Source organism: Eutrigla gurnardus (assembly GCF_963514095.1).
Source record: "Eutrigla gurnardus genome assembly, chromosome: 19".
In the NCBI taxonomy this organism is placed as follows: Eukaryota; Metazoa; Chordata; class Actinopteri; order Perciformes; family Triglidae; genus Eutrigla; species Eutrigla gurnardus.
The window spans coordinates 17369030-17396190 of record NC_139930.1 but is presented as its reverse complement, the minus strand read 5'-3'; the positions used below and the strand labels follow the sequence as shown (position 1 = coordinate 17396190).

Below are 27161 nucleotides of genomic sequence, written 5' to 3'. Positions count from 1 at the left end.
CCGGGTGAAGGCCAACTGATGACTATCTGACAGCAGAACACACTCAGAGAGAGGCCTACCCCCTTTGCACAAAAGCTGCTTACAGCCTCTTTTAGCACAGCCGGCAGGGACAGTAGGGTTTATACTTGATAGGGGATTTTCTGCCAGCAGCCAGACCATAATTAGGCCACCCACATTCATGGTCATGCGCCCTCAGATGACTCTTTGAGGTGACTCTTGTTAAGATGTTGGTACCTTCCACACTGAGACAATGTAATGGGTTTTTTTTACCCCAAAAGAAACAAAAAGTTATGAATAAATAACATGAAACGTGGCTTCCTGGATGTTTTCATTTCGTTCTGAAAAAAAAAATCACAAAAAAACAGAGTTCATAGCACTGAACTGACTTTTTTTTAACATTTCGTGCAGAAAGTTATGTAATTTCGATGTGTGTTGCGTGCGGAGGGAGTCCGGAAATGTGATTGGTCCGATTGAGTGACGTTGATGATTGACAGAGACGCGGGGCCAATGAGCGGCCGTGGTTGCGTCTCGTCTCTCTGCTGGCGGCGGAGGAGGCGGCGCCGCTCAGGGGAAGGGTTCACTTTTGTTCAGGACGGAGGGGGGGGGGGGTTGAAAACCGTGCCGTTATGTGGAGCAGCCGTGTGCGGTTGTAACCGTTCGTATTGCCCGTTAAAACGGGATTTTAAACGCAAGTAGAGGATTTTTGTTGTTGTTGCTGTTGTTGTTTCTGGTTTTAACCCGTGACGGTAAAAAAAAAAGGATCCGTTCGGGCGTTTTTATTGATTAAATACCCGCGAAGTTTTGACGAAGTGGACGGCGTAAAACCGACTCGGTGGATTCCGGACTGTGGTGGACCCATGCAGACTCGGTATGTGAGATCCTTCTTGTTTCAAGATCGCTAACGTAGTCAGCAAAACGTCTAAAACAAGTTTTTATAATAACTACGTAATAACGTCTCTTATTAACGTTAACCTCAATGTAGTTAGCAGCTTCGGGTTAACTTACACGTACTGAGTTTTCTTCTACTTTTTTCTTAATGTATATGTATATGTATGTACTGCTTAACCATTGGATGTTTGCTTCTCGTTGTAATAAGCAACTTTTTAAAGTTGTAATTACGTCCAGCTAATTAACGCTAGTCGATAAGCTTACTGTAAGCTAGCTGGTTACAGTTCGCTAGTTAGCTCGTTAGCTAACAGTAACCAGTCTGCTACCTCGACTTTTTATTTTTATTTATTTTTTTACTTTTTTCGACCCAAGTTACGTCACTTCGTTGGACTCTATAAAAACTTAAGGTTTAATATCTTCGTTTGTAAAGCCACAAGATCGCAAAGTTACCAAAAAAAAAGGTTGCAAAAATGTCACTGATGATGCTCATTTGCAATATTTTTGTTGTTGTTGTTGTTTGCCAAACAGAACTCTAAATGTACAATTTAACCCCAACAGCTATTTACTCATTGCACCATTCAAATAGTGCATTTGGACCATATGTTAGTCAAAAAATAGTAATAATTCAATTAATTAACTGCTTTATGTTACATTTTATTGAACACACTGCAAATATATCTTATTTAATTAAAATATGATCATTTCCCCATGTGTCATAGCAGAGTTGCAAAGGTAGTATGATGTAATAATATACTTACTGTACTTGAATACTACTCTTATTCTTAGTATTATTACTCTGAATACTCTATTTTATCTTTTGCTTTGTTTGTTCTTTTATTCCTTTTCCTTTCTATACTAATTTATAGGCTATTATTCCATCAACCAGGAAAATAACAATTTCTGGCCTTTTTCCATCCACCTATCACTGTATTCAATATTTTATACATGATCTTTTTTTTCTTTGTATTCTTGTAATAATCACAGAATTGTGAGGTGAGTTGCTGTGCTGTAAATTGTGTTATGCAATGTATTGCAAATGGCCTCTGGTCTCATCTTGCAGGTCTGGATAGCATTCTCAAGATTGCAGCTGCAGGCCATATACTGATGGGTACATACTGCGAGGCTATTATTCCATCAACACGCCGAGATAACTGCAAACTGTTTGGAGGGAACTGTGAAAGAATGAAGACGAGCTAGATGGTGTCGTCTCCAAAGAACCTTGGAAAGATTTCTTGGAAGTGTACACATACGACGACTATTTGAACTAGCAAATGTGTACCCTGGACTAGGATAGGAGAAACCTGAAAAGTGACTTTTGCCAGTTGATTCTTGGAAAGAAAAAACACCTCAATACCAAGAGATCAACATGAGTGCTGAAGGATATCAGTACAGAGCCCTTTATGACTACAAGAAGGAGAGGGAGGAGGATATCAATCTGCATGTGGGGGATATACTGCTGGTAAGCAAAGGAGCTCTGGTGACTTTCGGGTACACCGACGGCCTGGAACAGAGACCAGATGAGATTGGCTGGCTGCCAGGCTTAAATGAAACCACTCAGGAAAAAGGCGACTTCCCTGGGACATATGTCGAGTTTATAGGAAAGAAGAGGATCTCTCCCCCCACCCCCAAGCCGAGGCCCCTGAGACCCTTACCTGTAGCTCCAGGAGGCTTCAGGTCGGAGGCGGACTCGGACTCAGAGCAAGGTGAGTTCAACGCCACACCACAGAACCGTAAAACCACGTAGTCCCGCTCCAAAAACCGTCTTCCATCACCCGACAATTACTTTTCTTGATTAACAGTAGCGGGTTTACAAAATGTCAGCAAATAGTGAACAATGTTCAAATAACAAATATATTCACTTTACAGTTATAGGCATGTTAGAAAACCAGAAAATTACTTTAACGATTATTCTATTATCAAAATTGTAGCAGATTAATTTCCTGTCAAGGACTACTAATTGGTTTAAGGATTTTAACGTTGCAGCTCTAATAATAATTAATGAGTAGTTTCAGTTATTATTGATCAAGCTGGTATTTTATATTATTTTTTCCAAGTTAATCATGCAAAGAAAGTCCGATTTTGTGCAGAATATGTTGAAAAGACGCAACATTTAGGATGAGGAAATTCAACTTCTTCACGAAAAAGCTATAGTTTTAAATGTTTACACGTGAACTACATAAAGCCATATAGTCTTAAAGGAACAGTAAACAACATTCAGAGCATTAATAACAGGATATGTAAAGAAATAGAGGAGTAATGTCTACCTGAGCAGTCTACCCTCTGTGTGTGTTGTTCTCCGAGCTTCTCCGAGCTGTGTTCACACACTCGAGCATGTGGCTAGCTCATGGCGCTAAACGCTGTTAGCGCTGTCAGTACATTTGTTTTAGTTTGTCCTGTTAGCGTCGTTAGCACCGTTAGCTGGCGGGTCATCGGCTTGTTGAGAGAGAGGCAATTAAAAATGCTTCCGACCTCAACCAGCCGACTCCCCCTCCGTTGATGACTAATCCATGGTTGAATGAAAACATAAACGGCTCGCGGATCCGGATGCAGGTTTAATACGTTACGGGAAAGATGCTGATTTTGCGGAACAGTTGCGGTCCTTGACAACAAGTGTCCCGAGCTGTGCAGCTGCACTGGATGTGAACCAAGCCCAGTCCCAGAGAGACAATGCTGGCGTTTATCCAGGCTATATAGTACGCCAGAGCGTATTGGGGGGGCAGCCATATGTTACCAGTGGATCTCATCTGTGTTTCCCCCACAAAGACACATCTTAAGGGAGTGTACCCCCCCCCCCCCCCCCCCCCCCATCACTGTTGAGAAAAGAAGATTAGATCACCATACTGGTGATTAAGGCAAATTGCTCTGAAAGCCTGAGGGAAGAGTTAAATGAACTCCATCATAACTGGCATCCCACGTCCCCACACTGTCTTATTTGCATTGTTTTAGCTTATAAGCTGGTAATATACATCTTTTTCATGATCCTGCTCTGTCTAACTTGGCGACACTCCAAGGAGCTCCTATACTGACACATCCTCGTTTTGACGTCCCTAATTTAATACATTTAACATGATACGGCGTGTAATGGAAGACATCTTTATTAGAAGCAGAAACGGTGTACACTTTTATTGTACTTTCTGTGCGATGGCAAACAAAAGACAGACTTTCCCTTTAAAACAAGTAAGTGTTTGGATGGCATCTAGAAAACAATAAAAGTACTGCTTTACAGTTGTTTTTTATAGCAAGCTATGTGAAAGAAGATGTATTTAGCATGTTTCTGTGAATTTCAAGATCGCTGCATAAAAAAGCGTTGCTGCTGAAAACCACAACTATGAACTGCAATTAAAAACTTTGCATCTTTTTAAAGACACTGCGGCTTTAAGGCCTTCTGCTCACCTAAAGAGCAGCTGGAGCTGCCCGGGGTGAATTTCTGCACTTTTGTGGTGCGATTGTGAAATTCTTTGCAGCGGTTTGCAGGGTGAGCTGCATGAACAGGGGGGGGGGGGTGAATGGCCCGTGATGTGGTTGAGTGGCAGTGCCGAAGCCCGGGGCGAGTGTGAATGTAGCACCGGGAGAAGAAAAGTCTCTGTGTCCTCCAGAGAAAGAGAGAAGGGGCCTCCGAGGTTGTGCTTGCTTAAGAGTCCATGCAACGATAGTATGCTGAAGGATCAGGACTGGAGCGGGGCTGGGGGGCTTGGTTAGAGGGGCTGATGCAGGCATGGGGTACAGGGGAGGAGGGGGGGGGGGGGGGCATTGGGAGGGACTCAAGGGGGCTTTGAAGAGGGGCTCTGCGATGGAGGCAGGGCTCTTGTTGCTCCCAGAGTGTTTGTGATTTATTGCCCACTACCAAGGGACCTCTCTCACTTCCTCCTACTCCTTTTTTTTTCTCTTCTGTCCTCCCTCCTCCTTTTTTAATGTTTTGATAGTTCCTACAGTCAGCTCTGGTAGAGGGGGGTGGAGAATGGAGGGGCCTCTCTTCTCAGAGCCACAAGGGTTTACATGAGTGCAGCAGATGTGGGAGAACGAGGAGAGGACCGGGCTGGGAAACTATTCCGCCTCATTCCAGCTCTCAGCCCTTTTTTTTTTTTTTTTTTTTTCTTAAACATTAAAGTGTTGCTCCTTTCCTGGGCCTCTCAGTTGGGAGAAGATCCACGTGTTGGCCCCCGCCGAGTGAAAGAACCCCTCTAAAAATCCTCTTTTGGTTATTTGATTCATACGTAAATGTGGGATGTTTATATTGAGAATGTTCACCACCTTCTGTTATCTGCAGAGTCTGAGTGAACATTCTTCCTAATGTTGGAGATAAAGCTTTGAATAACTGGTTGTTACTCTCTCTACATGCTCCCACATGGTTCAGCCCGGCGTGTTTAGTCTTGTCAAAGACAAATATTTGATGCCGTCAGGCTTCTTCTCTGTCTGAGCTTTATCAATGTTTCACGTTAAAGAATAAGACTGGTGAATATGTAGAGTATGATTATTTTATGTAAACATTATGATTGAATGCAAAATGTGGATTTTAACGTCATATATTTTATGCAAAAGACATGGTTTGATGTGGAAGTTGGACGTTTTGGGAGGAAGAGAGCAGTCAAAGAGACGGGAGAGGACTCAGCATAGCTGGAGTTTGAGATAATGTAGTTCTCCTTCCGTGGGCCTCCTTCTGACACTACTGTCCACTTTCTCCAAGTTTAGATTTCAGATTCTATACAAACACTACTACAAGTGTACTTTCTTTCCAGAAAAGACACTCGCATATCACTTAAATCCAGTCAGTGTGAAGCAGAGTGTTTTTGGTTTTTATAATTTGCTTTTATTTGCTCCCATGTTTCCTCTGTGGGGCTAAAAAGGCAGCTGGGGGCCAGGAATGTGTTGGCGCTTCTTTTGGTGGACGCTCCGTGCACAGACTGCATGGTAGACTGATTTGTAGCTTTGTGATGAATCAGTATTGTGCTAAGTGCTGATTGCAGTAACCTGGTGCACAATGCAGCTGGACAATAAAAGGTTTCCGCGCCGAACGGGGACCCGGGCCGATTGCTCTTTTACACCATCACTGTAATCAGCGTGCATGCTGCAGGCGTGAGGCTAATGTCTCTAATTAGAAGGTATATTATAATTACCAGCTTTAGAATTTCTTTTGTTGCTTGACATTGCCCTGCAGAGTTGCCGGCATTAGTCGGGGATGAGCGGTAGCAGCAAATATATATTTATTTAAACATATTTTCAGTGTCATCAATTTCTTCTGTGCTTGTCTCAACTTGATTCTTCTCTCGTGTTTCTAGCAACAGCATTAAAAGTGCAGCAGGCAACCTATAACTAGTGCAGCAACTAATGCTTATTTTCATTGTCGGTAAATTATTAGTCTATAAAATGATGGTGTTGAAAATATTCTAATTCTAACATAACTGCTGTATTATACCCCCTTTAAAAAAATAAATATGTTGCTATTATGTGACGTGACAAAGTAAAGATAAGTCATTTCAGGACTCAATAAAAACTAAAGGCTGTCATTCCAATTTCTCTGTATGAATCCAGTAAAGAATCCGTGTGCAGGAAAGCATGCATAACTGTTTCATTACTTCATTGTGTGTGCAGAGACCGAATTGGCAAATCTTCTTTACTAGAGTTGGGGCATGTCTGCTAGCAGGATTAAGAGAGCGAGAGAGGGAGAGAGAGATAGACAGGCTGATAGGCTTGAAGACGTGGTGCAATAAGACAGGAGGCGAGATAAGAGAAGCAGAGCAGAAAAAAGGTATTTCAAATACGTGCAGGTATTCGACAGGGAGGAGGGCAATGTGGACGAGCTAGTGTGGAGGTGTGGCGTTACATAAGGCCTCCAGCAAGATGGATGGCCTCAGTTTTATTTCATCAAGGAGGGATCTTATTTTCCTGGCGTGGGTCATAACGCTCGCCGGGAACTATTAAAAATAGAAGCTCTCACTTTACTAAAGAGCCTCTTGTATCTCGCCGTCGGTGTGCTTGGGCGGCGATGCCGGGGGAAAGAGCTACAGCACACCCTTTCAGTGCACCACCCACACTGCAGTTGGTGGCCTTTTTTAAGTGACCATCACTCGCTCGCTCCCGTCACACCACGAGAACGGCAGGGTCGAGACCGTGCGACGTGGGAAACGCTCACATGTAAATGCAAATTAGTTCCTGCCTTCAGACAGATTACTTGTTCAGATCTGCTTCCCTGATATGTTTTTTTATGTAGTAAATCAATTATTATTGCAATTAATGCCAAAATGTAATCAAGTGGTTATAAGCTTGTCTCATTGTAACTTGATGTAGACAATGAAGTATTTGTGGTTTGAGTGGATGTGTGTGTGTGTGTGTGTGTGTGTGTGTGTGTGTGTGTGTGTGTGTGTGTGTGTGTGGACTTGGATGTCTTAAATCTGACTGTGATACAAGTCTCTCAGTCTGACAAAGCATTGCATGCATCCTCTACAAGTAGGAAAGACTTAGTATATGTGTTGGAATGCAGCCGGATACAAACTGACTCATGTTAATTGCACATCGGGAGAAGGAGACTTGATTATTTGCGGAGGTGTTGTGATTCATTGATGGTCTGTGCTTTATAGGGTTAATTGTCAGGCTGTAGCAACAGTCTCCTCATTGGCTGATGCTTTGCTGATGCACTGCATCTTCTACCCTGTAGGAGGAGACATTGCCTTTTCTTTTTTTTTTACATACTAAAGCCTGTCATTCATTGACTTATAGAACCAGCATGTTAAAGCGTGTTCATGAAAACAAATCCTTTTTTTTCTGTTGAAGGTTTGAGTGATGCCTTAATGCAGCTGCACCCTGTTCATTAACGCCACCGTACAGCATACAAATCTACTTTTATACTAGAATGCAATATTGTATTTTCACACATTATTGCACAATAATGTGTGGTTTGTTGTACGTTCCCGAGGTTATTTTACTGCCGTGCTTTTTCAGACCAGAAGAAATGGTATAAGCTGAAAATGCCGGTTACTTGAGTAGACCCTCTAAATTTAACCCGAAGCGTGTGCTATCTTTAGCGTGTGTCGGTGGAGCCCCACGCCTGTCCTGCCCACAGTCTGCAGTTTTTGTTCGGTGCAGACATACCGCTTTCAGCCGAGGGGGGATTGTCCTCTCTCCACACCGCAGCAACAACCAGCGGCAGCTGCGTCGACTTCCTCGCCTTGCGGTTGACTGACTGACTACTGACTGACTGACTGCCTTTTGGGATATCATGGGAAGGTCTGCCAACAAAACGCTGGCTTGCAGAGACACGTCCAAGGGTCTCCTTACTCTCCTTACTTGCCACAAAAACCCCCCAAACTTCCTTTGAAAGAGTCTCATCACGTGTAGACACTCAGCTGTTCGAAACAAAGACCATACTTATGTGTAGGAATATTATGAAGTGTGTTTGGGGCATTGATTATACTAATTAGGCTACTAACGTGGGTGCTTCTGGGTGTGAATCAGAGTTTCAGCTACGCCTGTGTAATTGTATAAAAATTAGGGGTGTGAATTCAATTCAAGGACGATTTTTTGTTGTTGTAACGATTTGATTCGATTCCGTAAACCACAATTCGATTCAGTAACTTGTAACCAAAATTCCATATCCATGAAATCAACATGCAATAATGCGAGCGAGACTATCTGTATTCTTCTGAAAGGTGAAAAAATAACATATCTATTCTATAAAAAAGTAGTCCTGCATAATATTTTATGCTGAATACAAAAATGTAATTAAACATTGCTCAGTTATTTTTAACATTATTCAATAGACTACATGCTGGCAGAGGAGAGAGTGTCTTAAACGTATTAAAACATTAATCATAAGTAAGAATCACGATTCATCCGATTAAACGCATTTATATCGATTATTGGTGAAGCCAAAACGATTGATTCTATTTATTTATTTTAGCTGAATCGATAGGACTGACAATTGACACATCGATTAATCGAATGAATCGTTACACCTTTAATAAAAATGCACCAAAAATGATGGAGATGGAAAATCCTCTTTACCCATTTGCTCGACAGCAGCGAAAAAAAGCTATCTAGTTAAATCCATCATTGCATAAGTGAACTTCACAAATGTTTTTCCTCAATTTATTATTTATGTGTGTGTGTGTGTGTGTGTGTGCGCGTTGCCATGGTTATTGGCTCCGACCAGCAGGGACATGTTCACCCCTTGATCCCGTGCCAAGGCATCTCAGAAATCATCACCGATAGCTCCCGACATTTCTCCCATATTTCCGTCTGCTACTTGATACAGTTCCATCGGTGGACAGTACCGAGAAGCAACTCTATCTCCGGGGGCCGACCCATGTCTCTCAGGGGCCGGCACACATGGGAGGAAATAAATAAACAAACAAATGTGTCTTTAAAGGCTCTCTACGCTAGACCTACCTGTTGCTGAAACCTAAATAGATGTTTCACATAATTATTGTTAATAAAACTTTCATAGATATGAAGGTGTGTGTTAATTTTAACTTCAGGTTGTGAAAAGGTTCTCAGAAAACGGTTGGCTGAAGAATGGCAGCCGTGTTGGATATCTTGTCTGGGAGAAAGGTTACACTTCCAAGGTGTGCGATGGCAGCGCCGCATGTCTCCATCTCTATTTAGGGAAGCTCTGGTGTTCCATCTCAAGAGTTCACGGCTTCTGAGAAAACCCCCCTCCCACTCCACAGTTCCAATAATGTCTTCCAGATGACCAGTTGTCCTACATGGAGTTTTGTGTGTGTGTGCTGTGGTTAGAAAGATTTTTTTTTTTTTTTGGTAATCCAGTTTCTCTTCACACGCAACACCCAGCCTGTGCTGTGCTGGGCCAAAGAGGATGTGGATGAAGTGGTTCATTATTTGCTTGATTGAACACTGTGGTGGAAGAGGGGTAGTTCCTGGGGTAATGACTCGCATGCAATGCAATATGCATCAATGGGAACGGTAGATGCTCGATTTAAAAAAAAAAAAAAATCGCAATAATTTTTAAGGTAGAAAGAAAGAAAAATATGGGTTACTAGAAAGGGTTCCATTCATAGTTTCTGAGCATTTTGAAAATGCAGACTCGGCGTTGAACAGTTGAGCCTTTCAGTGAAGTGCCCTTTCAAAAATATGCCTTTGCAAATCCAAATAAAATCCTTGCCAACCCCTTCATCCTTTCATGTCCACACCTGGGTGCAAAGTTCTAAAGGGAAAACTTGGAAAAAGCTCAGACCTGGCTTACCTCATATCACAGGGTATTTGCTTATTTCCACCAAACCCTAACTTGAGTTCTCAGCACCTCCCGTTCTTGAATCAATCTGCTGTAAATACTTTTTTTTTTATTATTATTTTTAAAGTCGATCCTTTGGTCTCATACCTGCTTTCCTTTTTGAAGTTCTTAGCAGTTTGTAAAGTCATGCACCTAATCAACCTCTGGTGGTTCAGATGAATACGTTCAACACAACTTTCTGAGGGCTAGCACAGCATTTAAATTGTCTATGGGACACATTTACTTATTTTTTCCGTTGTGCTTCAATTCTGTGGATTTGCTGAAATTATGTAGAATTGTAACCGGACTGTGTTGAAAAATCATCGTCATTGTCACCGCTCGCCTCCAGAAAGAAATGGGCGAGTCAAATCCCCTCAGAGCCACTGGTTTTCAGAACCGCTCATTGAACTGGATTTTATTTATTCTTTTTCATAACGAGAGCAAGAAATCTTCAAAACTTCTCAACTCTTAATACTTGATGCTTTACTTTCTCTCATGTGATTATCGACTAGTATCTTTTAGAGCATTATGATATATTATTCACTCGTCCAATAAGCGATTCAATGCAAGGTAATTTATTTCAGGTGGCAGAAGGGCTTTTACGCCTGCATTGTTTACATATGAACACATTCATCATGTGTCAGGGAAAGCATCAAAGGGCAAAGCGTTGACCCGTGAAGAATGGCTAAGAAGCCCCCTTTTTTCAAAATGGTTGACGGTCTGTTGTGGTCCCTCCAGGCTTCTGTCTGCTGGACTTGACGGAGCAGTTCTCCCTCCCAGAGACCAGTCCACCCATGTTGGCCAGACTGCTGGAAGCCATTGAGAGGAAAGGTGAGCTTGACCAAACAAAACCATCACTCACCTTGACATGCAGCGCCACTCTTTTGTTCACCACGTTTGACTGCATGCGTTTCTCAAGTCAGTAGAGGTAACGATTGGAGTTTCACCGGTTCTGTCTTCAGGTCTGGATAACCCTACTTTATACCGAACATTCACTGCTGGGGGTGGACTTGAAATCAGACAGTATTTTGAATGTGGTAAGTAGCTTCTCTTTTCTATATCAATCAATGTCATACGAGTACGTTTCCAATCAGTGACCGACGGATGTCAAAAGTCTCAAATGGAACAAAAAAAAAGTAATATGACTTTTTTTCAAAATACTATACTTTGACTTTTTTCATGACTTTTTTTCCGACATACTAAACTATGACTTTTTTCATGACTTTTTTTCGACATACTATACTATGACTTTTTTTCCGACATACTAAACTATAACTTTTTTCCGACATACTAAACTATGACTTTTTTTCCGACATACTAAACTATGACTTTTTTCATGTCTTTTTTTCGACATACTAAACTATGACTTTTTTTCCGACATACTTAACTATGACTTTTTTCATGACTTTTTTTCGACATACTATACTATGACTTTTTTTCCGACATACTAAACTATGACTTTTTTCATGACTTTTTTTCGACATACTAAACTATGACTTTTTTCATGACTTTTTTTCGACATACTATACTATGACTTTTTTCATGACTTTTTTTCGACATACTATACTATGACTTTTTTTCCGACATACTAAACTATGACTTTTTTCATGACTTTTTTTCGACATACTAAACTATGACTTTTTTCATGACTTTTTTTCGACATACTATACTATGACTTTTTTTCCACATACTATACTATGACTTTTTTCATGACTTTTTTTCGACATACTATACTATGACTTTTTTTCCGACATACTAAACTATGACTTTTTTCATTACTTTTTTTCGACATACTAAAATATGACTTTTTTTCCGACATACTAAACTATGACTTTTTTTCAACATACTATACTATGACTTTTTTCATTACTTTTTTCGACTTGCAATATTACAACTTTTTTGACATATACTTTTTTGACATATACTCTACCTTTTTTCAACTTGCTATGACTATTTTTGAAGAGAAATCTAGAAAAACTTCACAAACAGATAAAACAACAATAAAAAGATATTTTATCTTAATATATCTTTAATATAAACAATATTCAGGGGGTGAAGGTTGCAGGTTCACACACAAAGTGAACAGTGAATTTCAAGATCTAAAACACACACATGACAACGTCAGATATATAGACATCAATCAAAGTGGTAGCTCAGTGTGCTACACAAAGGACTTGGAAACTGAAGGTTGCAGGTTCAATCCCCAAGTGAAGCAGTGAAGTTAACTTTTTTCATTACTTTTTTTCCGACATACATGACTTTTTTCATTACTTTTTTTCGACATACTAAACTATGACTTTTTTTCCGACATACTAAACTATAACTTTTTTCCGACATACTAAACTATGACTTTTTTTCCGACATACTAAACTATGACTTTTTTCATGACTTTTTTTCGACATACTATACTATGACTTTTTTTCCGACATACTAAACTATGACTTTTTTCATGACTTTTTTTTGACATACTAAACTATGACTTTTTTCCCGACATACTAAACTATGACTTTTTTTCCGACATACTAAACTATGACTTTTTTTCATGACTTTTTTTCGACATACTATACTATGACTTTTTTCATGACTTTTTTTCGACATACTATACTATGACTTTCTTTCCGACATTCTAAACTATGACTTTTTTTCCGACATACTAAACTATGACTTTTTTCATGACTTTTTTCCGACATTCTAAACTATGACTTTTTTTCCGACATACTAAACTATAACTTTTTTCCGACATACTAAACTATGACTTTTTTTCCGACATACTAAACTATGACTTTTTTCATGTCTTTTTTTCGACATACTAAACTATGACTTTTTTTCCGACATACTTAACTATGACTTTTTTCATGACTTTTTTTCGACATACTATACTATGACTTTTTTCATGACTTTTTTTCGACATACTCTTTGACTTTTTTTCCGACATACTATACTATGACTTTTTTCATGACTTTTTTTCGACATACTAAACTATGACTTTTTTCATGACTTTTTTTCGACATACTATACTATGACTTTTTTTCCGACATACTATACTATGACTTTTTTTCCGACATACTATACTATGACTTTTTTCATGACTTTTTTTCGACATACTATACTATGACTTTTTTTCCACATACTATACTATGACTTTTTTTCCGACATACTATACTATGACTTTTTTCATGACTTTTTTTCGACATACTATACTATGACTTTTTTTCAACATACTATACTATGACTTTTTTCATTACTTTTTTCGACTTGCAATATTACAACTTTTTTGACATATACTTTTTTGACATATACTCTACCTTTTTTCAACTTGCTATGACTATTTTTGAAGAGAAATCTAGAAAAACAATATTCAGGGGGTGAAGGTTGCAGGTTCACACACAAAGTGAAAAGTGAATTTCAAGATCTAAAACACACACATGACAACGTCAGATATATAGACATCAATCAAAGTGGTAGCTCAGTGTGCTACACAAAGGACTTGGAAACTGAAGGTTGCAGGTTCAATCCCCAAGTGAAGCAGTGAAGTTAACTTTTTTCATTACTTTTTTTCCGACATACATGACTTTTTTCATTACTTTTTTTCGACATACTAAACTATGACTTTTTTTCCGACATACTATACTATGACTTTTTTCATGACTTTTTTTCGACATACTATACTATGACTTTTTTTCCACATACTATACTATGACTTTTTTTCCGACATACTATACTATGACTTTTTTCATGACTTTTTTTCGACATACTATACTATGACTTTTTTTCAACATACTATACTATGACTTTTTTCATTACTTTTTTCGACTTGCAATATTACAACTTTTTTGACATATACTTTTTTGACATATACTCTACCTTTTTTCAACTTGCTATGACTATTTTTGAAGAGAAATCTAGAAAAACAATATTCAGGGGGTGAAGGTTGCAGGTTCACACACAAAGTGAAAAGTGAATTTCAAGATCTAAAACACACACATGACAACGTCAGATATATAGACATCAATCAAAGTGGTAGCTCAGTGTGCTACACAAAGGACTTGGAAACTGAAGGTTGCCGGTTCAATCCCCAAGTGAAGCAGTGAAGTTAAAGGTCTAGAACACAACCATAAATCATTAAAAAAGTAATTGTATAGTTTGTCAAAAAGGTCATGGTTTAGCATGTTGAAAAAAAGATGACAATAGTCAGAGATTGAACAGATTGCCCCCTGACATTCGCACCATTACTGACCTCAGCCTTTTTAAATCAAAGCTGAAGACACACTTTTTTAGATTGGCATTTAACTGTGACTAGGGTAGTCCTGCTCTTAGGCATACTTATTTTGCCTGTTTTTACTTAAATGCACTTTAGAGGGCCTCAAACACCCTGCAGCACTAGTAGCACTTTTCCTGTGTTTTCTTGCAGCACTGTGGCACTTATGTATGCTTATGTATTGTTTTAATGTATTATTTTTGCTTTGATGTAAAGCACTTTGGGTACAGTCTGGCTATTGTAAAGTGCTATACAAATAAAATTTGATTGATTGATTGATAGATTGCATATTGGAAAAGTAATGGTATAGGATGTCGAAAGGTCTTAGTATAGTACGTCAAATAACAGACATTCAATTGTCTGCGAGGTGACCAAAAAAAGACTTGTCGTGTGCTTTTACAGTATTGTAAAAATAAAGAAGCACAGGATTTGAAGGCTTTATTTCATCCATGATTGCATCTACATCTACATGATAATACTTTTGCAGCGTGTTATTAAATACTTCACTGAACACAAAAGGCGTCTTTTAAATATGTGTCATTTGTTGTACTTCAGATCCTCCCTCACCAGACCTGGACCAGGTGGAACTCCCCCTCCTGTGTGATGGTCTGCGCCGGTACCTGCAGGATCTTCCTCAGCCAATCGTCCCCACTGCCATATGTGCTCAGCTGGTCCACACTGCCAAAGGTGAGACATGCAACCATACTTCATTTTTTACTGTACGGTAAAGCAGAAGTGCTGACGTCATGTTCCCTCGGCTACTGAACATTCAGTACTTTGAACACAAAACCACAAGACCCTGCCAGTACTCTTTCACCCTCAAAGAAGACTTTTATATTTCGACTTTGTGTGCTTCTTTTAAAAACATGAAAGAAAAAAATTACCATAATGTATATAATTAGTGTATTTTCTCCACTTTTACTTAGCTTAGTTTCTGTCTGTCTGTGTCTGTGTTGCAAGCACGCACACACACACACACACACACACACACACACACACACACACACACACACACACACACACTTCTTACACTGTTCTGTATGTTGCATTATCTTGTCGTCATTCGGCCAGAAACAGGATATCTGTGGTTAATAGGAACTAAAAGGAGCCTGAGAGTTTATCTCTAGCATCTCTAAGCAGCCAATCACCTGCCAGTGTACCTTACGCTCATTGTCAACCACACAATCTCTCTGTGGTTTCAAACTGCACACGACGTGCTTTCTTTTTTCCATCTCTGCATGGTTGAATGTTCTGCTCCTCTTCCACTCAGGCAGAATGACTTTTCACATCTGTCTAACTAACCTCTCGGCCGTTCTCGTTTACAACAGAGGTGGCGAGTGTTGAGGAATGTGCCCCGCTACTCCGTCGCATCGCCAGCACCCCGAGCCTGCCTCCCCAATACTGGCTGTCCCTCCACTGTCTGCTGAGGCATTTCTCTAGAGTGTGCCAAAACAGCTCCAAGAACCTGCTCAGTGCCAGAGCCCTGGGCGAGATCTTCAGCCCCGTGTTTTTCAGACAGCAGGCCACCAGGTGGGTGTCAGATCGGGGGGGGGGGTGTCATGTCAAAGATAGACGCTCAGACAGAGTGTGCAGGCTCAGTCATGCAACACCGAGACACACAAGACTTCTCAAACGTGCACGCACACATCTGCGTACTGGCACAGTACAGTCTGTCAGCCACTCTGGGGTTTTAGCTGCACACGATTATATAGGTTGGGGCTTTTCTACTTAACCAGCTGTGCTGTGCAATTAAAGTAGCTAAGCCCTGAATTACCATCAGATTGAAGCCAGCAGAGCAACCGGAGCAGCAGAGGCTGGTCACCTGGGCCTGTGAAACACAAACTTTATTTAACTCGCCTATTTATTTCTTGTCTCGTTTGTTTGTCCCGGCAGCTGTGAACCCAGCCTGGACGCTCACATCAGGATCATTGAGGCTCTGGTGACCAGCGAAGGGAGCGAGAGTCAGGCAGCTCCAGGTACTGAACCACTTTTGGTTTCCACTTCCGTCCTCCACACACTCTTGAACGCTGCTGCTCGCGGTAGAGAACGTATTGAATGATGAAATGCAGGACTGCTTAGCGCTGCTGCGGTTTGGTACGCTGCATGTATTGTTGGGTGTAGAACGTGCCTGCAGAATGTGAACTGAACGCCCTTAAGGCCTGGACTATTACTAGCTCGGAGAAAAGATGTTGAGACTTGCAGCTGAGGGCCGTGGGCTCCACGGTGGAGGTAAATACAGACATTGCAGGGGAGGTTAAGACTGTTTTATTAAAGTAAAGGTCAGTGGATACAAGTGTTTTAACTGAAACACATTTCCTGTTTGCAGCACAGTGTCGGTGAGAGGTTTTTGAGCTTGTTAGTAATACATATTTGCATTATGTTTCCACAGGAACTTGTGATTATGTGTCTTTATGGCTTTTGGATTTAGCTGAGAAGACTTTTTTTATTTATTTTTTTAACTGAGCATGATGAAAGAAATTACTTTCCATCTATCATATAACGGTGTAGGTGTGGAAAATGTGTGAAAACGAAAACGAAAATGGTTTTCATCTTCACATGTGATGCTATTAGTTGCTAATATGTCCAACACAGAACTGCACAAAGTCAGTTTTCATGGCTGGTGCACTGGTGGTCTGCATAGAAGAAGCTGGTCTGGTGTGTGTGTGTGTGTGTGTGTGTGTGTGTGTGTGTGCAGTGCATTGCGTGGCAGTTATGTTTTCACAGTGCTAGTTAAAAGCACGTCGCTGGCTGGCCCGGGGACTGGCTGTGACTGTTTAAACATTTTATTACCTGTTAGGTCTATTTATAATGTTCCTGTGCATGGGCCACTCTCAGCTGTCAGTAATTTGCACCTGCGGGGAGCACTTTGGCACTGGGATGGATGGATGGAGGGATGGCTGGAGGGATGGATGGAGGGATTTAAAAGGCGGCCAGGCAGGCGGTCAAGAAACGCAAACCTTGAAACGTTTCTTTTTTTTTTTTTAGTTCTTTTTCGACACGTATATAAATAAACACAGGAGTCAGTAAAACATATGATGGAGTTCAGGTGTGCCAAACTGGTTCCAGTTACCCGTCTCATCCAGATACTGGGAGGTTCATATTGTAAACACGTTCCCTTACAGGCTCTGTGTGATGGACATGGTGGTGGATGGGACGGTATAGGATTTTATCATGGATCAGAATAAAAACAACAAACACTCACATTAAGCTGAGTTCTTCAAAAGCACTATAAAAATATAATGTATTATTATTATTAAGTTGATCGTGGTGATTATTGGGATAATCGGGAATATGACCAGATGGGGGACTTGAAAACACAGAAAAATAGATATAAACAACGCCTCTAGGTGTTGCAGTTTCTTTTTTTTTTTTACATGTATCCCATTATTTTACAATCTTCGCTTAGATGTGATATAATCTGTGTTGCAATAAAATATAGTTTTACATGGCACATTTTAAGTGATTCCAGTGTGTTTTAGTGCCAATTGAAGAGTTTTTTTGCATATTTTGATAATTATCGAGAATCAAAATGATTTTTTTGGGGGCCAGAATAATCATGACATGAGATGTTCACATCGTTCCTGGTCTTGTACATGTGTTTCTGTGAATGACCCGTGTGTGTGTGTGTGTGTGTGTGTGTGTGTGTGTGTGTCTCCTCCCAGTTACTGCGTGACTATTTTAAGTAAGCGACAAAAGGCCCACTTAGATTTGGTTGGCTGGAAAGTCGGCCTGCTCCACAGAGCGCTGCTTGTTAACTGAGGGCTGCTTCCAGTTTCTAGGGCCGTTCTCCTCCCTCCCTCCCCCCGTTCTCCTCCCTCCCTCCCCCTCCTCCCCCGTTCTCCCTGCGCCTGGATCTCCACATGTCCTCCCTGGCTCAAAGTGCCCAGCTCAGCAAATATTTGAAACTTTGCAAGTTAATCATAAGACTGAACTCCCCCCCCCCCCCCCCCCCACTGCCTCCTCCTTTACAAACAGAGAGAGAGGGGGAGGAAGGGGGGAGGGAGGGAGTGACCAAAGAGCTGGAGAGAGAGAGACACGCACACACACACAGCTGGGCACGAGTGGCTGCTTTTCAGACACCAGACCAGCTAATCATTAACTATCTGCCTCCCTGCTAGCAGCCTCTGAGAGCGAGCGAGAGAGGGAGGGAGGGAGAGAGAGAGAGCGAGAGAGACAGAGAGAGAGGGAGGTAGAGAGAGAGACTCAGCCCTTCACCACACTCGCAGCAGGAACTGGAGTCAGTCAGCGAGTCGCTTGTTGCACCTGCCTCACGCCGAGCGGATTTACTGGGATTTCATTAAGAGTCACATAAAGCTGCTGCCTTTTTCTTTCTTTTTAAACTTCTTTAAAAAAAAAAAAACTGATCAACTATGAAATGGAGCTTTACTGGAGGACTTGACATCAACTCTTTTGGATTTAATTTACCTTTTGGGAATAAAAGAGAAGCTACAAAGAAGAACATGCACAACTTGCAGCGTAAGTTTGATGTTCTGCATCTTTTTGTCGTGGAGCTGTGTTTCTGCTTCTGCCTCCGGGCTGGAACAATAACACCACAAATACCCAGCTTAGGAAAAGTCTGGAACACCAATAGTGTTCTCTGTAAGTCCCCGTCATGGTGCTCAACGCTGTGTAGTTGTTCTAAACTGTTCTCACAGAGCGCTCATGAAGCAAGTTGATGAATGTTTCAGACTTCAGGGAAGATATTCATTTTGGACTTAATATTTCAAACGTTCCTGAATGGTATGCGCTTGGCCACAGCGGAGAAGGTTTACTTTACATTTGAAGTATTTCACCCTACAGAAGGAGATTTAATTTACTGGATGTTCTAAAGAAATGGGCATTTAGGTCACACTTTATTTATATATGTTTTGGTCCGCTGGTGAGTTGTTAATATGCTCGGGTTAGTTACTTCTTAGGTTTAAGCACGCAGAGACCAATCAAACGGCGCTCCACTTGAATCCTGAATACCTTTACCGAGAAGCAGGTCTATTTTAAATTTCACTTAGGAAATCAAAGCGAGTTATCTCCGTCATGCCGAGTTGTCACGCTGTGGGATTACAGACGTATTTTGGAGCTCGGAGTGTCGTTGACCGGGGCCAAGTATTATAATTTAGCTGTGTACGTGCTGCTGCAGCAGCAGAGCTGGCTTTGTCTGAGTGCCAGCAGAGGGCCGGACTAAACCACCGCACGACACGCGGGGGGAGGCGGGGCCGAGCAACCTGCAGGAGAGCGAGCAGCTCGACAGAGAGAGAGAGAGGGGGAGAGGATGACCGAGGGGAAGCATGGAAACAGGCTGCAGGTTCTTCCTCGGCTAACGGACGGATGCTTTTAAGATGCTAACTAGGACGTAACGCTGGATGCTGCAGAGACAATGATGCCGTTTTTCTCCCCCCGCCAGTTTAGCTGTAAAGAATCGAAGCGGGGAAACAAACAGGTAATGGGCTTTCAGAATGACCTCATCACTCAGGAAATGAAAGATGCTAGAGTGCTTGGTGACAGACCCCCTCTGTGATTGGCTGTGGTGAGTGATGTAACACGTTACCGAGCAGGCTGCGTTTTAGTGGCTTTTTGAATGGCTGTTTAGGTGGCTGTGTGGAGAAATAGCTCGGTGTTTTTATCTGTAGAAATGTTGGGACTGGATTGTCCACACGAAGGGGGTTTAAGAGTGAAAAAACATTCTTGCAATCTGGAGAGGAAATGCAATCAGATCGGAGGCAGAGAAGTGAAGTGCAGCGGAAACCGTGCACTGTGGTTGTGAGTTAGGAAAGCTGCTTTTTTTTTTGCACAGATTGTAAAGCTTTTTGCATTTTCTGCCGTGTCACAATCATAGCCGTCTGGCAAGCGCTCGCTGCCCCCCCCCCCCCCCCCCCCCGTTCTCAATGAGCCCTGCGAGCTCCGCTGTAGCAGAAAGGGAGGTAATGCAGAGGGAGTGAACAAAGGCAGTGCAGATTTGTGGGTTAAAAATAGCCCTCCACCTTAGCTCTGCTACGGCTCGTTTCTACTGCAGACTTAATTTCTATTTCAGATCTGCGGCGCTCGTTAAAACGACACACATCTCTGAGTGCTGCCTTTAAGCTGCAGTGGAAAAAGGATGTAATTATCTCACAGAATCTGGTTATTTCCTATAAAAGTGTGTATTTACCTTTCAGTTTCATTTCCCACAATCCCGGTGTTGTATTCATAATGAGGCGTTTTTCCCCCTGCATGAAAATCCATATATTGAGTCACTTTTCTTGAATGAAATTCATTCTCCCTGACTCATGCTTCATTTCCCCTCCCACTGCTTCGCTGTGACCGCCTCCCTGCTGGAGTGGAGGGGGGGTTTCATCTCTGTTCAATCAATGGAGAGAGAAAAAAAAAAAGAAAAGACGATTCACAGCATCGGCACAAGGCTGGAATTAATTCAGCGTCGTGTCATTTGGTGTCTAGTTGTGTTTTCTGCAGCTTTAAAGCTGGATTTCTGCACATTTATTTACCTTCTGCCTCCTCCTCTCCTCCTCAGCTCTACCTCCGAAGCCACCCAAGCCCACCTCTGTGACTAACAACGGTATGAACAACAACATGGCGCTGCAGGATGCCGAATGGTACTGGGGGGACATCTCCAGGGAGGAGGTCAACGAGAAGCTGAGGGACACGGCGGACGGTACCTTTCTGGTGCGAGACGCCTCCACGAAGATGCACGGAGACTACACTCTGACTCTGAGGTGAGTTGTGACATCACTTCCTGTCACCGACCCATCTCTGATTCATTATTTGGCCCGGTTGGTTTAACAGGTTTCTGTTTCTGTTTTCAGGAAAGGAGGAAACAACAAGCTCATTAAGATATTCCACCGGGACGGGAAGTACGGCTTCTCGGACCCGCTGACCTTCAGCTCGGTCGTTGAGCTCATCAACCACTATCGCAACGAGTCGCTGGCTCAGTACAACCCCAAGCTAGACGTCAAGCTGCTGTATCCCGTCTCCAAGCACCAGCAGGTGAGACCCCCGGCTTCACCTGGCTCACCTCACAACACTGCACACCTTCAAGCAATTTAACCGCAACTTGTTTGTGTTCTTTAGGATCAGGTGGTGAAAGAAGACAACATTGAAGCGGTGGGCAGGAAGCTGTGCGAGTACCACCAGCAGTACCAGGAGAAGAACAAAGAGTACGACCGCCTCTACGAAGAATACACCAGAACCTCACAAGTGAGTTCGACCCAGAGTCACCACTTTACTGAGATGTTTGTTATGCCGTGTGTGCTCATCACCGGACCTCTGCTTCCAGGAAATCCAAATGAAAAGGACGGCTATCGAGGCTTTCAATGAGACTATAAAGATATTCGAGGAGCAATGCCAAACACAGGAGCGGTACAGCAAGGAGTACATCGAGAAGTTCAGGCGAGAAGGCAACGACAAGGAGATCCAGAGGTGAGAGCGCACGAGGAATGCGTCGCAGAAACGACGTCAGCAGATGATGAAATTGAAAATGACAACGTTTTGTGCGTTTGCTTTCAGGATTGTGGGAAACTACGAGAAGTTAAAGTCCCGGATTAGTGAAATCGTAGACAGCAAGCGCCGGCTGGAGGAAGATCTGAAGAAGCAGGCGGCGGACTACAGAGAGATCGACAAGAGGATGAACAGCATCAAGCCTGACCTCATCCAGCTCCGCAAGACCAGAGACCAGTATCTCATGTAAGTGCAGCGCTCCCCTCAGTGCCTCGGCTGCTTTCGAAGCTTTGAGATCCCTCCTCTGGAGAACATGAATGGGATCTGTCCTAGTCTCTAACGTTCCCTCTCTTGTAGGTGGTTGACCCAGAAGGGAGTCCGGCAGAAGAAGCTCAACGAGTGGCTCGGGATCAAGAACGAGAACACAGAAGAGTGAGTGTCTGCTTTTAAACAAACTAACCGAGCGTAAGAGGCTCTTTTTCCATCACGACTTACATGGTGTCGTTTCCTTCTAGTCAATATTCTATGGTGGACGACGATGAAGACCTTCCTCATCACGACGAGCGGGCCTGGAAGCTGGGCAACATCAACCGGTTGCAGGCGGAGGCTCTCCTCCAGGGCAAGAGAGACGGAACATTCCTGGTCCGAGACAGCAGCAAGGCGGGATGCTACGCCTGCAGCGTTGTGTACGTATCACCTCCACGTACTTCCTGAGTGTATTTTATACTCAAAGGATATCAATATATATGCTGTAACCTCACACAAGCTTCTGATACGTTTCGGCATAGAAGTTCAGACAAATGAAATCTCTTTTAACGTCCACTCGGGGCGCCTGACTCTCGTTTAAAACCAGCCGATGTGTTTCCGTGTGATGGTGACCGTTGTCGTCTCTCTTTGCAGCGTGGACGGCGAGGTGAAGCACTGCGTCATCAACAAGACCCCCTCAGGTTACGGCTTCGCCGAGCCGTACAACCTGTACAGCTCGCTGAAGGAACTCGTACTTCACTACCAGCACACGTCTCTGGTCCAGCACAACGACTCTCTGAATGTGACGCTAGCGTACCCGGTGTACACCCAGCAGAGACGGTGAGCCCCGCCCCCCACCGGGACGTTTCCACACGGACACGGAAGAAAAAGGCCTCGTTGGGTTGTTGGAGATACGACCTCAGACTCCATGGGTTTAACACAGAAAGAGAACAGGAGGCTCAGCTTGCCGAACTCAGACTTGAAATCGAAGGGAAAAGACAATAGAGCCTGAACCTTTTCAGAGACGTTTCCCGACCAGGAGCCCGAGGCCAGTCTGAATGTAGATGTATGTCTCTTGCTTGGAGCACAGAATGGAGCGGTCACCTGCTGAACTGTCCGACGGCGGAGGACGTTTGAGGCCTTTTCCTAATGGTGCTTGTTCTTTTTCAAAGCTTTACCAGCCGGGAATGTCTAATCGCAACCGATGAACTCTTCAGATGGAACTGTACTCACCGGCCACGACTTTGGGTTTTTTTTCCTTTCACGTCATTTTTTGTGTGTGTGTCTGTGTTTCTGCACAAGTGTTTCTGTGTATTTGTGTGTGTGTGTGTGTGTGTGTGTGTGTGTGTGTGTGTGTGTGTGTGTGTGTGTGTGTGATTGTCCATGTGACCAAAACTCATAGAATCAGGAAAATGTGTGACGTTGTGGGGATGGGGGGGGGGGGGGGGGGGGGGTAACACATTTGCTTGTGTTAACTGTTCAGTAGCAGACCATGGATCAGCTGATAAATGTAGCAAAATGGCACTTTTTAAAAACAAAGTTTAATTTTTTTTTTTTTAAAGACTCCTATGGACTTTGATGAGAAGAGCAGCGAGGACGAGACGCTTCCTCCTTCTCACTGTTGAGCATTATAGCTCAGACTTGATCTTTACTGTTGGCAGGTGAAACTATGAATGGACTTAATATTTCATGTACATATGAATGAATCTACGTGCACCATACCAAAAAAAAAAAAGGATCAGTTCCCGTTGAGTTCTATTCTGATCTGCTATGCAATTCTTTCTCCATTATTTCTTCAGAATTTGTGTTTCTGTTGCAGCCCCGACATATAAGCTTGTTTTATCGCTTGAAAAGTATCTTTTCCTGTGTAAAATATCCGAGAGGATGTTTTGTGTCAAAATGCCAAGATACAGTAAAAAAAAACAACAAAAAAACAACCTGCTTATGATTTAAAAAAAATAATAGCAACATAAACTTTATTATAAATTACTTTAACAACTGGTAAAAAGATGGAAAAGATGAGTATTTTATTAGTCCTTTTTCTTTTGCTTCAAACTAATGTTCTTCTCAGGCGGAGCCCTTTTTGAGTATTTGAGCTGATCAGTCACAAATATATTTCTTACAGAGCGGTTCTTTGTTTGACGGACAAAGAGAGAACTCAGAGAATGGCATGATGGGAAGTTGTAAAAACCCCTTTATCTATCCATCACCACGAAAACAACAGGTATAGATTTATTTTGTTATAAAATATATATGTTCCCACACGAGAATATATTAAAGCAGTTTTTTCAGCTGATGGATATTGTTATTATTAAAAGAAAAGAAGAAAAAGATCAATATACTTTGTCCAGTTAGTATTTTTCTGTATCAGAAAATCACTGTTTACATGGGGTGGATCGGCTCATTTCAGTCTTTAATTTCAGATTTTCAGAACGGACGACGTGTGCCAGTGGAGTATTTGACAGAAATAAAATGTAGCCGCAGCTAAACTACATTTTCTTTTCTTTTTTTCCCGCTTCTTTTATTCTAGCTTTTTAAAAAGTCCCAGTGAACGGTACGCGTGTAATAATAATTATCAGAAAGTACTTTAAATAAAGTCTCACCGACGTGGAAACGTACAAAAAAAAATCAATAATTCACTTATAACGTCTGCCGTTAATAATATAGATCAACCTGCCATGAAACACTTGAGATATATTTTTTATTTCCATCCCCCAAAATGTACTCATGCTCAGCATAGCTGTCAAGTTAAACTGTTGAATATATATTTGTGTAACAAATTAGTTGTTAAATAAACAATAATAATAATAATAACCTTAATCTAATGTAATTATGATTATTTCTTTTCAAATTTGACTTAATTCTCTCCATCTTTGGCACAACTTCTCTTTTGTGAAAAAAAAGGTAGAACGATGCATTTGACGTCATTGGACACAAAGAAATTTGTCAGTATGGAAACATTTTATATATTTTTTTAGTTTGGTGCGTATTATTCTCCTCCCTTCACGGCAGAAATGTTGTAACTAAAAATGTGTTTTAGACGTATTTGACCAGGTTACTCATCTAAGATTTAATTTAGCACATTTGTCATTTATTCTAGGTTGTCATGGATGCTATATTTGTCATATATGACTTATTTTACTAGATTTTATTTACCTCTCCAACAGCTGCTGGCATGAACCTTTTTTTGTTTCTTATCGTCAAAAATATTTTCTTTCTTTTTCTTTTTTTTTAAATAGTTCTCGGACAACATGCACCATTGTTTTCTTTGCCCCGATTCAGGGTTGTATGATTATTTTCGGTGTATTTTTTTATTTGAAGCTCATCTTTTTGTGGGTGTCCCAGACATGATGGTTGGATTGAGATTTACCAGTGTTCCCCAAGTTTTGCTTCAAATCTGTATTGGGCTTTGTTAAAATGGAAATAAAACACTTCTTTTTAAGAAACAAGGTCTGGTTTTTAGGATTATTAAAGCTGCTGCTAATATTGGATGGAATGAACAATTTTCATTCAGAAATTCATGCTCCCGAGATGATGATCCCTTGCTTTTCCCTCTAACACACTTCAGGCAGCTAACGCTTTAAATGGTGAGTTATCTGATGATTTTCTAAATCTTTTTTTTTTTTTTCCAAAATTTTAGAAAAATTCCAAAATGTCGTCTACGTCTCAGTGATCGTATAAGACCAGTGATCAATATGTTTTAAAAGTATGAAAGGCGGGTTTTAAATCCACGTACCTTCAGATCCCGTTGGCGAGGCCTTCTCCAGCAGCGCTTTGAGGAACTCAACTCTTTCAGGCGGTCCGATCTCAGTGTGGAACCTGGAGGCAAATAATAATACGGCTAAATATTAATACCGAGTTGAATGTAATCACGTTGAATCACATCTGGAAACGAGATTCATGTTCATGCACGCTGTTTAATGGGCGGTTCAACGTCAACATGACTATGAATCTATTCTTCTAAGCTTCCTCTTACGTTTGGATCCTCATCAAGTCTAACCTCTGGGACCAGCATCCTGGAGATCAGAACAGATACCGGGTTGTTTTGGTTGGTTTGTGCAGCGAGACGTCGTTGATGTTTGAAGAGCTGAAACCTGCGTGGAACGTGACCGTCGTACCAGAGATGAGAGGAACTTTGACCAGTAAAACCACATCTGCTCTGGTTTTCTGCCGAATTGTGTGGACACACAAATATGACATAAAAGGAGCCGACATCCGGCCAACGTCTGTCGACATCCGGCCTACGTCTGAACCGAACGTCCATCAAGGTTTCCCTCCAAAACCTCCTGACTTCCAGTCAAAACGTAAACCAAAGTCGTAGAAACCCGACTTTTCTATAACTCCGAAAGTTGTTTTTGTTTATAAACCTTTCAATCGGACACGGTCATGGGTTGATCTGTTGCTTTCTTTGTTCATATCGTTTTGATGTTTGCAAAACTTTGTGTTCCTGTGCTACGTTAGCTTTAAGAGACTATAGGTGGAGATTTTATAGCTGCTGTAACTGTGATTGAATGCTCGTAATCATGGGAATCTGGGTGATCCAGTGGGTCCAGATTATTATGAGGTAAATCATACGTGAAGAAGAAGCTTTGCTTGAAGCCATTACAGTGAAATATTGCTATTTTTCCCGTCAGTCAGCCAAAGCAAGTCGCCCAAACTAAGAATTCCTCTTATGATAAATGCATGTTTGACTTTTCTGGTCCTTTAAGAAGCAGAGTTGTTCCTCTTTCAGGGCAGACGCTGTAATGTAGTCGCACCGGTTACAGAGCCCTAAAGGATGAGGTTTAAAGATAAGGCAACGGGTTCAGACGGCTTATCTTTAAAACACACACACACACACACACACACACAAACCTGATTGTACAGCAGCCTGTTAATATTTAACAGCTGTATCTGAAGCATTGATGAGCTCCTCTCAGAACGAGATCTCAGGGAAGTAATTGGGGGTCGAAGTCCGTCGATCGTCTCTCCAGACAAGCTCGTTATTCACTTTATATAAGACGCGTTTCAGCAGTATTTATCTCCCTTACATTCTCCACCCAAGAGTGGACGTTCTGAAAGAACGCTTTCATGCCGTTCAGAAAAGTTCCACTGTTTATCTTTGACATGAGATACAAATCA

At 41.7% G+C, this 27161-nt stretch overlaps 1 protein-coding gene across 3 annotated transcripts; it reads left to right on the top strand.

Annotated features, from left to right (window-relative positions):
- The first annotated feature begins 609 nt into the window (after window positions 1-609).
- Window positions 610-24675, top strand: pik3r1 (phosphoinositide-3-kinase, regulatory subunit 1 (alpha)). Of its 3 annotated transcripts, XM_084035131.1 has the most exons (15): window positions 610-868; window positions 1949-2591; window positions 10850-10942; window positions 11074-11148; window positions 14925-15056; window positions 15698-15899; window positions 16263-16345; window positions 20872-21073; window positions 21164-21344; window positions 21429-21554; window positions 21634-21776; window positions 21864-22040; window positions 22152-22226; window positions 22310-22480; window positions 22695-24675. In XM_084035131.1, exons 2-15 carry the CDS (start codon window positions 2255-2257, stop codon window positions 22882-22884), a joined length of 2187 nt encoding a protein of 728 aa, XP_083891257.1. In that variant the 5' UTR covers window positions 610-868; window positions 1949-2254; the 3' UTR covers window positions 22885-24675. The 3 variants fall into 3 exon arrangements, with proteins under 3 accessions (XP_083891257.1, XP_083891258.1, XP_083891259.1); XM_084035132.1 differs by lacking the exons at window positions 610-868; window positions 1949-2591; window positions 10850-10942; ... (2 more) ...; window positions 15698-15899; window positions 16263-16345 and adding an exon at window positions 18616-18845; XM_084035133.1 differs by lacking the exons at window positions 610-868; window positions 1949-2591; window positions 10850-10942; ... (2 more) ...; window positions 15698-15899; window positions 16263-16345 and adding an exon at window positions 19651-19803.
- The last annotated feature ends 2486 nt before the right edge of the window (window positions 24676-27161 follow it).